Below are 16,093 nucleotides of genomic sequence, written 5' to 3'. Positions count from 1 at the left end.
AACCTCACGTCCGTGCACCGACTCACTGACCCCTCAAGTGCATTGTGTGTGTCTGCTCATACTGAGTTTTGTCCTGACTTTAACTGTTCTGTGCATCATTCTTGAGTTGCATCTGCCCAGTTTAAATGTTCAAGATGTTCCCATTTTTCTTACTCCTGTTCCCACAGTCTTTGCAACATCTCGGGACCACAAAAGGCTTGTTTGTTTGCTTGTTTGTTATATGTAGTCGTGTGTACTGCCCTTGCCACTGTCTGACTCGTCTGTTTTCTGGTCCCTTCATGTTTTCCTTCCGCTCAGGGACCCAGTCTATGCTCAGCAGACCCCCTGAAACCCAGGCTCCAGGGAACACATACTCCAAAAGGGGATATTTGCCTCTCTGCTCACCACTGCCATGACTCCAGAGAGATCATTCAAAATGAACCCTTTCCTCGGAACATCTGTCTGCGGAGATTTCTGCTCCAAACTTGTGGTGCATAGCTTAGTGTGCAAAGAGCACTTACAAAGATTAATTATTTTGAATACAGTGAACATTACTATTAATAATAATGATGCATTTATGCTGCTTTCCTCTGCAATTAAACGGATTCCAATTAATTAGCTGTATGACGTGGGAGACCTAGAACTAATTTAAGCCTAACAAGTGTTTAAGGGCGGCCCAAGAAATCAAAGAAATATAATTAATGTAGGCATCTGATAAGGTGATAGCATTTTGTGATGAGAATAAGTGATTCTGTCGTTTGAGAGCATGTTAAACATAAGGGTTTAGCCAGGGATAAGAATCGAACTGGAAAGGCCCTGTAAGTAAAGAACAAAGCTAAAGAGGGATTGCAGGAAGGTATATGGAAGAAAGAGGGACATCAACCCACTTTGAATTGAGATATTAGAATCTGTTGCGCTGATGTGCAATGATTGACTTGTCTGGAACACGCGCCTTTCATTTGTGCTGCACTCTGTCTGTGTGTAACAATGGAGCACAGCGTGCCCCTGGAATGGTCTTGCTCATTTAAACCATAGTCTAGAAACGGCTTCTCTTTGGCTAATCCTGACACATCTTCTCTCTTTTTCAGAATCCACAGTTTACATTCCAAGTGCGGAGTACAAAATTGAGGAGGACATTGGTGAACTTTTGATCCCCGTGTTAAGGTCGGGAGATGTAAGCCAAGAACTGATGGTCATTTGTTCCACACATCAAGGTAGGAGCAGTCCAGGAATTTTGAGGCTAATATCAATGTGCTCATTTCCTCTGTGCGACCCATCACCCTTTCTCTACATTACTTTCTTCAGTTCAGCTCATTGGTAACTATGGCACTTTACAGACACGTGGGTCAAAGCATGTAGGAAGTTTCTTTCTCAAACGAAGATTGAGACATCATCCATGTGTCATGAAGTTTCCTCTCTTCTTTCTAATGGCCTGGGAACAAGTCAGCTGAGCATCCTAGCATTCAGAGTAACAACCCACCATGTTATTCTACAAACACTACTTGGTTTTGGAGTGCTGTGGAGCAGAAGAGTGGGTAGCTATATGGATGCAACCGGGTCGTTGATGTACATCAGTGCACATACCATAACGCAGGTGGGCGGTGCAAAGATTGGTTCTTTGACACATTTTAAAGAGTCAAAGGTGAGAATGATTTTCTGTCTGATTGTCGGAGGATATTTTGAACACTGACGCATCTCAGCCCGGGTTAAATAAATTGCCATTTATTTAATCACCGAAAATAAATATTTCAAATGAGAAACAGCACGAGGCGGACTCAGACGATCCATTCAACGCTCTTGGCTGTCCATGGACAGTCAGTTGTCCAACCCCTGTTCACCTCCAGTGACAGATGTTGGTTTTATAAGTGTATTCAATTAGCAAGTTGGTCACAGCAGTATGATGGCCCAGGCTGCAGTTTAGGAACTTCCATGTGAATGGCATGCGCAGCATAGTGTGTTACAGGCAAGAAACTCGGTCAAATTTATAAGATTCTCTTGAGCTTCTCATCTATTGCATAATTTCACGTCTCCTTAAGAATCCAGCCACAAAACCTAATTCTCAGCATGTACAACTATCACCCTACCTCACCCAGTCAGTCACAGATTCACTTCAGTGTTTGCTTGACTGAAGGAACAAATGCAGACCTGTAAATGAAGGTAAGTTTCAATCCAAAATGTTCAACCTCCTTAAAAATGGATCCAGCTAATGAGTAGGAAGTAAACCAATTTTAATAATCTAAATCTAGAAATGTAATGAATGATCTTACTCTGACTCATTCAAACAATAATATTGTGATCGATCTTTGAATGATGAAGGGCTGACTAGACCTGCTAAGACACTTACTTTTAATCCTCAAGTTAGGCAGACTTTACTGCGGTGCAGGAATTTGTCAATGAAGCTAACTTGACAGTATAGAGAGGTGTACGTTAGATTAAACAGGCAGCTTTCCATTTGTTCATACGTACATTCTTCAATCCCAGATCTCCAAGGTTTAGGGAAAATATGTTTAGATTTGGCAAATTTGGCATAAAAGGTTGTGTCTGGAAGTTTCATTAAAACTCAGTTAGGATGGAGAGCTACCTCTGTTTGAGTGCAGAAACCACCATGCCTTAAATGAAATGGGAATCAGCGGGCGGACATGTTTGTGGTTGACCACCTCATAAATCTATCGCATCTGCATTTCACTCAGACTGGTATTTTTGCTCAGAGAAGCCTCTGCAGAAAGGGACCAGCAACGATGGCGCTGTCTGAGTTGCCACTTATAACCGTCGAGGAACCATGAACAATAAGGTGAAAGAATACCTTTCCATTGGTGCTCCTCCTCTGGAACGGATCAGGATCCCAGCACAGGGCAGGCCATGGCTTCCTCTAGGTGTATATGTTCATCTTCAAAAGTATCATCCTAGTCCGTAAAGGCCATGCATTCTAGAGAAACCACTCTTGCATCACTAACAATCACCACCAACATGCATTCCAAAATATCTCTTTATCTGATGATGTCTGCTTGGGTTTTGAGACCCACAGTGACATCATTCATTGGACGGCCTCTTTCATTAACACAGAGGTAATTTACAGTGGACTGTTAAATTGGTTACAGTTAAACCAGAAGCTAAATGTTACTGTTGGATACAGTGTACCCCAGCAGTAGATGTCAAACAGCATCTTTGTTGAGAGGCTTTCTCTTATTGCAAATTGAAAACAAGTGGACCCCAAGTTTATTACTCCATCTTGACTTTTTATGCCAATAAAAGGTACCTCCTTAGGATTGCAGCCCGTGTCTTTCCTGTAGTGGAGATGGGCTCCAAAGACTTTTGTTGTATCACAAAATTGGGACATTCTTTAAATCCCCACTGAAAACAGACCCAGTAACTAAATAGGAGTCAACCAGGACATATATTATATCTGGCTGCAGTGCCATTTTCAACTGAAACAAGTTATCATACAGCTCAATGTGACAAAGTCTGCATGAATGAGTGAGTGAAGGAATATGACATTTATAGAGCACAGAGTTACTACAAAGTGATCCAGCACTGAAAAAGACTGGAACCCGAAAGAAGCACGAACAAGATGGAGCAGTAAACAGCCGTGGTTTATGTTCTTCTTGAAAACAAGTGAAGAGAAACCAGCAGAGAGTCCCACTGCATGGCAGAAATGGCTGGGAAGAACCCACAGCCAACACAAGTGCAGCAACATTGAGAAACTGCCCAGAAAGACATTGAGAAAGCACATAGACCAACAGAAGCAAAAGCTGCTGCAGAACAAGAGGGCACCAGCAGCTGTGTGTGGTGCACAAGACTTTATATAGCATATGCATGGCTAGTGGAAGCTAATGAAGTTCCACGAGGATCAAACGGGTCTGGAGCAGGATGCAGGCACTGCAACTCATCTCTCCCATCCCACGCCCCCATCCACCGTGCAGCTGCTCCATACTTTCCATACATTCATGGCAGCACATCAACCTCAGATTCAAAGGAGTATATTTTTCCGATGATGGCTTGAAGTTAATATGTTAAAAACTCAGAACACCAAATTTCACTAGAAGCGTCTACTCATAGAAGCAAGAACCCTTACCCACCCGAGGGTGGCATGCTTCATCGTCGGGCCTGCTCCTTGTTGGGCTGGCTCTGCAATGCCCAACGGTCCCCAAGAGGGGGCACTTTGCTTGAGATCTTTTGATTCGCCTATGAAGGACTGGGTCTTCGGTGAGTCCCAGTGCCAGTGCAGAAAGATTGGAAGGAGGTGAGTAAAAAAGGACTATAGACAGTTTGCAGTCTGTTTAGTAGGGAATATGTCAAGAAAAAAAAGGCGTGAGAAACTAGGAAAAAGGATGATTCCAGTTTCACTATGAGTAACCAGTTTCTGGTACTATACAAATATGAGATTAAATCAGTAAAGATTTATGGTCGACATGTTTCAAGCCTTTGCTGTCCCATAAGATCAAGTGCCCTTTCATCAGGACCTATCAAAGAATACCTAATCTTCAGTGTTTGTGTAGGTATCCTGATTATGTGATGGAAAGCAATCCCCAACTCTGTGAAGAACATCAGAAAAATGGGTAACCCCACCAACCTACACTGCTTTGTGTAGGTTGATATTTCCGTACTAGTGACCTGCCTCCTAAATAAAGGAACGGGCCCCTTGGAGTGCATGGCGGGCCCGGTGTCAGTATATTTTCTGAGGGCAATCAGGAGGCTGCTTCACCTACCCCTCGCCCGCGTCCCTGGACTCTCTTTATTTAGGAGGCAGGTCACCAACACTCAAATATCAACCTGCAGTTAGGAGCGTCACTTGGTGAGGTTACCAATTTTTCTGGTGTTGGAGGGGTCCGTTGGGCACTGCAGCGCCAGCCCAACGAGGAGCAGGCCCGCTGATGACGCATGCCCCCTTCGGGCGGGTGAGGGCTCTTGCTTCTATGAGTAGACGCTGCCAGTGACATTTGGTGTTCTGGGTGTTAAATATGACCTTGAAGCCATCATCGGAACAGTATACCTATTGAATGCGTTCTATTATACGGGAGATTGTATATTGGACTGCCATAAATCTCCGTGTCCTTCCATTTTTGTGAAAGACCATCAACCCACATCAGCCTCTTCACATTCTTGTCCTGGGCCGAGGCGTCCTATAAATTCCCTCTACAATTGCTTATTGACTTTTTTTTCGTTTTCTTGTTTTAACTTTTCATGCTGCATGTCAGTCCTTTTCTGTGACGTGTTTGCCTGAAAGGCCGTAGGAGCCGAACTTCTTGATTAAAGTTTCACCACAGCCGAAGAGGGCTTGTCTCAGGGCTAGGTACAGACACACGGGTCTCATGAAAGCGAGTCAGTGGCGCCTGCTGCGTCCTCAGTGAACCTCGGTACAGCGCAGATTTAATAAAGATAAGTGTGTGGGTGCACTGTAAGTGAAACAAACGTTAAGGCAGGCCCTGGCCCTCAGCCAAGCCCAGTGACATGTGAAGGGTGGCGGAAGGATACTTTTTCATGTCGAAGACGTCTGTCAGCTAATCGCGGTCTGAGATAGCAACATTCTGCATGCTCCGTGAGCAGGAAAAAGGGACCTGGGGCTCGTATGTAGTAGAGTCTTTTTTGAAGTACAGCGTCAGGCTTTCTTTTAAAGTCTTCTGTTCTCTTCTCGTTTCCTTCGGTTATCGCGGTAAGGAAGGCACGCGGAGTGCTCTAGCACGCCCTGCTTCAATGTCCGACTGTTCCTTATCAGACCGGTCCCGCGGATAACGAGGCTTGTCAGCGGCCTCGCTCTGTCCTAGGCTCCGGTGTTGTGCTGGGTGGACTTCAGCCTCTCCTCTCTGACCCCCCTGTATGCAGCCCCAGCATGAGCTCTGTTTAGCCCTCACACAGTTTCTATATTTCCTTTCCATACCTCTCAAACATCGCCAGCCTCACATTCTTACTATTTTACTTGAGTTTACTTTTAAGATGAGTTAAAAGCGTTGATTGCCAGAGGAACTAACCGAGGTGTCTTTGGCCAAGACTTATCGCAGACAGTATATAGAAAGACACGATAATGCAGTCTCTGATTAGAAGTCAGGTGGAGTTCCATGCGGGGGTCCCACCTGCAGGAATTAATGATACCGGCAGGTATCGCCACGAAGAATTCCGCCTATTACAAGTTAAACTCTTTGGAACATGGAATAACTGTTTAGACACAGAATTGCCGTGCAGAATTCTGAATGGTATTCCCTAACCCGAGGGGTTTAACACACACATTTACCACCATTGACCACCTGCTCTAGCAGGGGACAAATGTGTAAGGGAAAAGTGGCAGCTGGCATCTACAGTGGAGAGCGCACGCATATGCGCGTAAAACAGTATTAAAAAATAAAACGTACCAAACTCGGCGACGTCTGCTCTCTGGACCTCTTCTTTCGCCGACACGGGAACCGCATGCTGGAACTCCCTTGGCCAACCTTGGCGCTGCTCTCCCCAGCATGAGAGCAGCACTAGGATTGGTGGGAGCGGCCTCACTCAGCGCTCCACATCGCTCTCGAGGCCTTGGCTTGCTCTAACCAAGCTGTCTTAAGACAGCTGGGTTAGAGATGTTTAAAGTGCGCATGTGTGGCTGGCCGTCGCAAGATGGCTGGCCAAAAAGACATGCGCACTTTAAACAGTGCAATACCAGACCACCTTCCACCCTGCTGCTGTCACATAGCAGCAGCCCGCACCTGCCCCTGTCCTGATGTTCGGCTTGGGACGGGGAATGGAAAATAAAATGGTAATTAATTACCATTTTGTTTTTCATCTCTAGGGCTTTGGGGTATTTTAAGCGGGGCGACGCTCCTCCGCTCAAACGGAGGAGCCGTCCCTTTACGGGGAGCTTCTCTGAGGTAGGGGTGGAGGGAGGGGATTAGGGGGTAGGAAGGGTAAGGAAAGGATAATTGTAATAGGGGAGGGGGCAAGTGCATGCTCTCCGTGCCAGAAAAACGGGTCAGGTTGGAGCGAGGATGGGTGAGGCTAGGCTGCTGTTGTAGCCAAAGCTTTATGTGAGTTTATAGGCCGAAATTACCAAGTGTCAGATGTTGTCCACATGTGAAGAGGTGGAGTGGAATTCCATACGGTAATTCTGCCCCACCTGGCTTGTAATAAGGGCCATAGACTGCCAGAGAATTGACGCATGTGAATAAAATCTTAAAATACTGGAATCGCGTCCTAAAATGGTGAGCATTTCCACTTGTTTTTCCTCTGATTGGGTATCCTCTTAGTATCACCGCCAGTCACTTTCCAGGACAGTGACTGGGTAGCAAAGATTCACAATAAGTAGTGAACACAAGTGGTAATGTCCTCGACAATGAGGCCGACTAATGAGAGAAGCGCCAACTCGGCGATGCAGCAAGCGCAAGGTAAATAGTTTTATTTATTTATTTACTTACTGTACTCCTGGCCGTTGTATGTCCGACTCCACTACCCCCCACCTTCCCCTCCCCCGCCCCGCCGCCCCGCAGCACTCCCTCTGTGAGCCGCCACTGGTGGCCAGTGGTCCTTATCTGCTGTTAGTTTCTGTTCAATGTTCAGATTTGTTTATCTGAAATTGTCAATTATCATTATGAAAAGAATATTTAATTCTAATAATTTTCATGCATGAAGCAGTAATTTTAAGGCAGATAGATCTTTTTTTTTTTTTAAATGAGATTGATTACCTATTTCCTCTTAAACCACTGTGAGTTGTAGGAGGGTACATCCAAAGTGCACCAAGTGGTGATGTGCAGTCCTTCCAGCTGGAGTTTTGCATTTAGTTCCTCTTATGCCACAAGCATAGCTTGGGGCACCCGGGTGCAGTAAGAGTTATTGACTTGTGTGAATTGTTGTGAACATTTGACTTGAACTAACCAAGGGCTGGTGCAAGCCTGGTATGTACCCACGCTGAAGGGATTCTTGTGTAACTGGAGATAAAGAAGAGATTATTTTCCCTAAAAGTTATACATGTGATAAAGTGCCCGCTACTATACATTATACGGATATTGCAAGACACAGAGGAGTTTGTTACATGACCATATAGTGTAATGGGGTCAAAGGCAGAGTTCCTTTATAAGGTCATGTCGGCACCAAGGTTACTTGCAATATCCCCATCATTTATGGCAGGGGGTACTTTGGTACTTATAATACATGGGCACACCATTGCCTTTGAGCAGTTAAACCATTTCTTTATTACAGGCGACTAGAGACATCGCAAGTCACCTGTAATAAGAAAATTAGAGATGGGCTTTTATACAGGTATTGCAGGCTCTCATGTATTATAACTCAATCAATACCACTGTCTTTGGCTTTTTCTTACAGGTTCTGCTACGGGAACTGTGCCGTCATCAGTATTATCATACTCGGACTACATAAGCCGTCCTGAGGACCACACTAGCATCATTCGCTTTGATAAGGATGAGATATCCAAAACGTGCCGCATTATTATCATTGATGACTCCCTTTACGAGGAAGACGAGATCTTCAACGTCACGCTCAGCATGCCCATGGGTGGTCAGGTTGGTTCGGAATTCCCCAGTACCAAAGTGGTGATCCTAGCTGACACTAATGATGGTGAGTGACAACCAGTGAATATTTCATCATTTTTATACTTTGTGTAAAATTACCACCCAATGTTTTCTGCTGTTCAGCATCAAGTGCATATTTGACATCAGCAAATGTCGTACAATATTTATACCACCCACTTTTTAAAACTTTGAGCAGCAGATTCATGATGGATCTTTTCCTGCCGTGCATATGAAAATTTGAAAGAACAAATCTGTGTGCTATTTTTGGCCATACAATTTCAAAAATGGTGATTTCATATTTTACAGGCCATTTTAGAGCATATCTGGGATTAAAACCACATTATATACCATTACTATTAGTAGCCCAGAATTACATATTTCCTATTGACTAAAATTGTAAATTTCAAAGAAAAAAATCAAAAGTTAATACAACAACACAATTGGTAACACAATCCTCAGCAAAACATACGTTGTCATTCCTTTATCTGGCAGTCAGTTGCAAGATGGACAATATGGTGTGTGATCAGCATAGAGTGTGCCCAAGGCAGCGCCAGTATATGCATTGTTATGTTACTCCGTTTGTATAACACAGAGTTTGACAATGGCATCCGCTGTAGAGCTTTCGATAGTTCTGGGGTTACTTTCCAAAAGTTCACATGCTTCCGTCAGAGACAATACAGTCTGATTTGGATTCTGAAAATGGGCTATCAGTGGGAAAGGGTCCTTCCTTAGGTGAATATGTCAATTTCAATGAGTGGTGGGCCATGTTCTCAGTGTTTGGTCTCCCATAGCGCCTAGACATCTTCTAGGATGGCAGGCATGTTCATTGCCCGCAGAGTAAATGTGTGTGCAAGACAATTTGTGCTTATGAGGGTTCCTGTGTTGCATAATATTCAACTACAGGCTCATTTGTGTGGTGATGGGTATAAATTAAACATTCTGTCTTCATGTGGTCTGTGCATGGTGCGTCTAGTGGAGAGTGCGGTCGTCCAGATGTTGATACCACGTCATATGATAAAGCTGTGCTGTGTTAGATGTGCTTACACTGTTCTCACATGGACTTTTTAAATGCAGACATTGCAAGTAGTAAATGGAGAAGCGTGTTTTGTGAATGTGTTGCTACACAACTATATACAACAGTGTAGTGAGCTGTCTAATGTACTTTTCGATGGTGTGCACATGGCATGTAATTAATTAAAGATGTGTGCTGTTGTGAGCAGGGTGATACTCTGCTGCGTGGTATATCCGTTCTGTGGTGGATCTATGTGCAATACTCTGTCTAACATGTACTGTTAGAGGTTTTGCTCATGGCGTGTAATTAGAGATGCAGGCGGTTGCGGACACGCTGGTGCACAACTATATGATATATCTATATTCTATATTGTGTTGGATGTGTGTGCAATGCTCTGTCTCACAAATACTGTTAGATGAGCACATGGCATGCTTTTAGGGGTGCATGCTGATGTGGACACACTGATACACAACTATAAGGGACTTTTGTGGTGTATTGTATGCCTGTTCAATGCTTTGTATAACACCAAAAGCTGCATGTTGTGCACATGGAGCGTAATTAGAGATTCATGCTGTTGCGAACACGTTGATACACAACTATATGGTATACGTGTTCTGTGTTCTAAGTGTGTGCAATGGTGTGTCTCACAAATACTGTTAGATGATCACAAGGCATGTAATTAGGGAAGCAAGCTGTTGTAAACACACTGATACACAACTATATGGGACCTCTGCGCGGTGTTGGGTGTGTGTTAAACCACCCATCGGTCTTCAGAGCTATGAAACGTGCACATGTTCTTCCAGGTGAAATTGAATCTCTGCACTTGAAAGTGGCCAGCCCACTGCTATGAAGATTATTTGTACAACCAAATTAAGTTAAAGGGCACCATCGAAAAGCAATTATTTTTAAGAGGATGAGTGGTGTCTGAGGGGTTCCTTCCTTTTATCCAGCACTGAGGACAGGAAGGAGGAATAAAGGAGGAATTAAGCTGCTGACTGTGAAATGAAAAGGGCTGTTTTCCTGTCCTGATCTGAAGGCTGGATTGTTTTACCTTCCTCGAGTAAGAAAATCCATTCATAAAATCTGTAACCACCCCATGCCCACACTGCTTCCCGTGCCAGGTGGGTGGCTCAAATACTAATGTTATTAAAACTAAGAAAAGCAGATTTTCGGGCCGCCTGCAGACTTTGCTGGCCTCGGTGAACAATGCCCCTGAGTGGATGTCTGAATCTCACCTTGCCTGGCCTGGAAATCTAGCAGCCTTTTTCTCACAATGACGGGGAGCCGTGAAATGGTCTTCACGTGAGCTCCCTGTAATGCTGACAATTTGAGTGCACATGCAGAAAAAAAGTCTGCACCCTTCATCCATCTTCTGTACCAGTCTTCCTGCGCCAAAGTCCAAGATATAAAGGGCCTCATTTATGACAAGTGTTGCATTACTGCGTGAAAACAGTGATGCAACACTTTTCAGTGCGCCCTCCTTGCGACACCATGGATGCGCCATATTTATTGTACGGCGCTCCATGTTGCAAGGATTTACGCATACATCAGTATTCCTGACGTATCTGTAGGCGCAAAAGTGGCACATTGCTGGGGCGTGTCTGAAAACAGACGCAACACCAGCAATGTGTCTTTGCAAGTCCCATGGGAAATGGCCTGCATCACTCCTTACGCCTGCGTCCTAGAAGTGTCGCAGTGAAATCTCATTGGTTTTACTGCAACACTTCAATTAGCCTTTTCTGCCCCGGAACGCCCACCCTGCATACGTTATACCTGTTGCAGTTATAATGTAGCGCAGGGGCTTACAAAGTGACGCATCTGCCTGGATGTATCACTTTGTAAATATGGCGCAGTGTGTTTTTTTTTAAAAGACGCACCGTCACAAAAAGTGACGCAACGGCGTCGTAAGGGCCTCATAAATAAAGCCCCCAACGTCTTCTGTCTTGTCTGGCAACATGTATCTCATAAAGGGTTGCTCCTAAAGGTCATAAATACCATCTCCAGAAACGGGTGACTTACCATCCTTTGCAAAAAAATGCAAATTTGTGAGCCTCTATTTTGTTCCGCAACACGAGTCTCATAAATGGTTGCTCACATCTTTTATAAACAGTAGGTTCTGTTGGCCCCGCGGATGCTAATGTGTCTTGTCCAAACCTTTCTATGATCAGATGATCAAAACACTATACAACAGAAACCACTTCAGCAACACATTAACCCTTCAGCCTCTGAGCTCTGTGTTCGCATTTTAGAGTTTTGCACAGGACACCTTCTTTAGCTACCCATTTTGGCCAAGCTTGTATGCATTACCTAAAAAGTTACATAGCTCGCCTCTAATTGGTGAAATTTACGGTGGCTCGAGAGCTCCACATGCAGGATGGGCAGCTCTTGGGACTGGAGTAGGGAACTGAGGAGTCAGACAAGGTTTTGATCCACAGGGAATATTGTGGGGTGGGTCCACCGAGGCAAAGTGTGTGCATCAGGACCACCCTTTGTAGTAAGTAAGCCTGCCCGGTGCTGGACCTCTGCACAGCCAGGCAGGATGAGATGACCACCAAATGTGGCCCGCGGACAACTTTTCCAGCACCCAGGCCACTGAGTGTGGTGAAGGGCTTGTGCTCAGTGCCTCATGGGGGCACCTGGAAAGGGCAAGGAGAAGAGTGGGATCGCACGATCTGAAAACACGTGAGCACAGTGCAAGAGGGTGCTTGTATGCCGAGTTCCCACTCAGCCCACCGGTGTGCCTTGAGCAGCCCCTCTCTGGCCTCTTCAGCGGGGCAGAGGGGCTTCTCAGTGCTATAAACAGAGAACAGTAATCTTTAGGGAGGGAGAGAGCTCTCCGGTGAACCCAATGCAGGAAGCACTGGCCCAGTTGTGCCTCTGACATTTGCATGAAAGAAGCACTAGAATTTCACCCAAAGTTGCATAAAGTGCATAAACTCTGTTGAGCGTTTGCTATCCTACTCCTTATTTTATCATGCTGACTGACCTGGTGCATTTTCCTCTGAAAGAGACTTAAGACTAAAAGATATGCCCCCTTTAAGGGTCGCATTGCCCTGGCCTTTAGTAATATTCAGAGGTCAATGGTTAGGTTTTTACATCAATATTTTTTTAGATTTTAGTTCTATTTTCGAGAATGCACAAACTGTAAAAAAAGTTGCCCTAGGATGTCTCTTCCAGTCAGATATATACCATTTAGTCGCCTTTGGACTGGATGCAGTTTGCTTGATGGTAATTTCCTCTTTGGAGCACTTTGGGAGGGCAGCTCTTTTCTGCTCGAGACAATAAAGGCCCGTGTGAATTTAGAAATAAGGACAGTCTATGCTCCCACTTGTGAAGGGCTATAGAGGCAAAGTTGTTCCTCAAGCTTCTTTTTGTGTTGTTATGGGCAGGAAAATTTTGTCTGATTATTGATAGACTAGAGAGAAAAAATTGAGATCTGCTCTATTTCTTTACCTGATCATTTTTATGCTGACCATAAATAAAGAACTTTGCGTTCTGCCCTAATTAGGCAATAAGAAAATGTGTTTCGAAAACCGATTTATCACGTTTGACGGGGCTTTATATCTTGAGGGGAATGCCACTTTGTCCTACAAGCATGCTTGACTGTTGAACTACTGCCGTTATGCACCGTTCTCAACTTTTGAGTACTACAGAAAAATATTAAGTCGTGAATGAATATTGGACTATTCACGGAGGACGTTATTTGGGTCCTCTTACCAAGGCGTGTGCTGCCATCTGCTGGTGAAGAACACACATCTAGACCATCACAGCTTGTGTGGGTTTCTTACAAACCTGTGGCTTTTGCATTCGTTCTGTCCGCCAGTACAATTTCACACCACGCTTTCATTTTAGTCACAGTCTATTTTCCTCTTGGCGTAGGAGTACACTGGCGACAGCTTTCCATAGCGGTTGTAGTTCATCCGAGAAGTAATCTGGGTCGGGTGAATTGCATGTTTATTTATTTATTAAGGAGTTTTATATTGCACTACCCATAGCCTTTCGGTTACTTCAGAGTGCTATAAGTTCGCAAGGGCCCTATATTGTGCTGATGGAGGGATTAGATTCCATTTGATGAAAGTTGAGCCCCAATTCGATATGCTTAGATCATCAACTATTCACTTCCCACATAACCCTCATCTACAGACCCCCCGGGTACCACAAGCACAGTTCAGCGACTCCATCACCGGCCTCGTCAGCACACATGCCCTCGCCTCCACGGACTACATACTCCTCGGGGACCTGAACTTCCACCTCGAGAACAACAACGACACCAACTCCTCCACCTTGACTGACAACCTCGCCAACTTCGGTCTCAGACAACTCGTCACTACACCCACCCATCTTCTCCACAAGCTCCCACGTCTCCTTCCACCACACCACCGAGCTCCACTGGTCCGATCACCGCTGCATCCACTTCACCTTCCGGAAACCTACCACACACCACCGCACCCAACAGATGCCGCGCCGCTGCTGGAGCAAAATCACCAAAGACCAGTTTTCCACCTCCCTCGCCCGGAACCCACCCGCAGATCCCCTTGACCCCGACACCGCTACCCGCAACCTCAAACAGTGGATCAACGACTGCGCCAGCACCCTCGCCCCCCTCAAGAACCCCTCCAACACCCACACTAGCAAGAAAGCCAGCTGGTTCACCGAAGACCTCCAGGCCTCCAAGCGAACCTGCCGAAAACTCGAAAAAACCTGGACCTGTGAAATCTACACCGCCCACAAGAACGCCACCCGCAGACACCACCACCTCATCAGATTCGCCAAAAGGACCTCCTTCAAAGACCGCCTAGACAACAACGCACACAATAGCAAAGAGCTCTTCAACATCGTGAAGGAACTCTCCAACCCCAGCTCCAACACCAACGACATCCCACCTTCAGAAGACCTGTGCGACTCGCTGACCACCTTTTTCCATCGCAAGATCGCAGACATCCACTACAGCTTCAACACCGCCACCCCCCCGGGAACCACTGAGACCCCCGCTCCCACGACCACCACCCGCACCAACCGCCTGATCTCATTGACCAACATCAACGACGACGACACCATCCAAGATCATGAACACCGTCCACTCCGTATCCCCGGACGACCCCTGCCCACACCACATCTTCAACAAAGCCAGCAGCACCATCGCACCCCATCTCCGTAAAACCATCAACATCTCCTTCGAGACAGCGACCTTCCCGGAGAGCTGGAAGCACGCAGAGATCAACGCCTTACTCAAAAAACCCAAGGCGGACCACAAGGACCTCAAGAACTTCCGACCCATCTCCCTGCTCCCGTTCCCGGCGAAAATCATTGAAAAGGCCGTCAACAAACAACTGACCAGCTTCCTCGAGGAGAACAGCATCCTGGACCCAACCCAGTCCGGGTTCCACAACAACCACAGCACCGAAACTGCCCTCATCGCCGCCACCGATGACATCCGGACCCTGCTAGACAATGGAGAAACCACGGCCCTCATCCTCCTGGACCTGTCAGCCGCCTTCGGCACGGTCTGCCACCGCAAACTACGAACACGCCTCTACGACGCTGGAATCCAAGAGAAAGCCCTGGACCTCCTCCTTCCCCGCCGGCAGAACACAGAGCATCTGCCTCCCCCCCTTCAGCTCCAAAGCCACCGAGATCATCTGTGGCATACCCCAAGGCTCATCCCTCAGCCCAACGTTGTTCAACGTCTACATGGCACCACTCGCCCACATCGCACGACGGCATGACCTCAACATCATCTCCTACGTCGACGACACCCAGCTGATCCTATCCCTCAACAAGGACCCCCACACCGCCAAAACCAACCTCCACGAAGGAATGAAGGCCGTCGCCGAATGGATGAGAATCAGCCGACTGAAGCTGAACTCGGACAAGATGGAGGTCCTCATCCTCTGTTCCACCCCCTCAGCCTGGGACGATTCCTGGTGGCTGACCGGACTAGGAACACCCCCAACTCCCACGGACCATGCACACAACCTAGGGATCATCCTCGACTCTACCCTCTCCATGACGAAACAGGTCAACGCCGTCTCCTCCTCCTGCTTCAACACCCTCCGCATGCTTCCCAGGATCTTCAATTGGCTCCCCACCGAAACTAGGACAGTCACCCAGGCCCTCGTCAGCAGTACACTGGACTACGGAAACGCACTCTACGCAGGAGCCGCGGCCAAACTCCTGAAATGGTTTCAACGCATCCAGAACGCCTCCGCATGCCTGATACTCGACATCCCTCGCCGCAGCCACGTCACACCCCACCTGAAAGACCTACACTGGCTCCTTGTCAACAAGAGGATAACCTTCAAACTCCTCACCCATGCACACAAGGCACTCCACAACACCGGATCAACGTACCTCAACAGCCGACTCAGCCTCTACACCCCCACCCGCCAGCTCCGCTCTGCAGACCTCACCCTCGCCACCGTCCCCCGCATCCAAAGAATGATCGCCGGCGGCAGATCTTTCTCCCACCTCACCGCCAAGACATGGAACACCTTCCCCATCCGCCTACGGCAGACCGAAGACCTTCTGACCTTCAGAAGACTTCTCAAGACCTGGCTCTTCAAACAGTAGCAACCCCCTCCTCCCCCCCCCCCCCCCCCCAGCGGTTTGA

The 16,093-nt window shown here is 46.6% G+C and overlaps 1 protein-coding gene across 1 annotated transcript in view; it reads left to right on the top strand.

The window, feature by feature from the left end:
• LOC146862410 (FRAS1-related extracellular matrix protein 2-like) overlaps window positions 1–16,093 on the top strand; it is a 229,771-nt gene that overhangs the window by 125,204 nt on the left and 88,474 nt on the right. The window contains exons 5-6 of the mRNA XM_085641607.1: window positions 1,068–1,193; window positions 8,266–8,517. Coding sequence (XP_085497733.1) covers window positions 1,068–1,193; window positions 8,266–8,517 — 378 coding nt within the window. The remainder of the gene's footprint in view (window positions 1–1,067; window positions 1,194–8,265; window positions 8,518–16,093) is intronic.

This window comes from Triturus cristatus, chromosome 2_2 (genome assembly GCF_964204655.1).
Source record: "Triturus cristatus chromosome 2_2, aTriCri1.1, whole genome shotgun sequence".
Taxonomy (NCBI): Eukaryota; Metazoa; Chordata; class Amphibia; order Caudata; family Salamandridae; genus Triturus; species Triturus cristatus.
The sequence above is the reverse complement of the archived record's forward strand: the minus strand, read 5'-3'. Positions and strand labels throughout refer to the sequence as shown.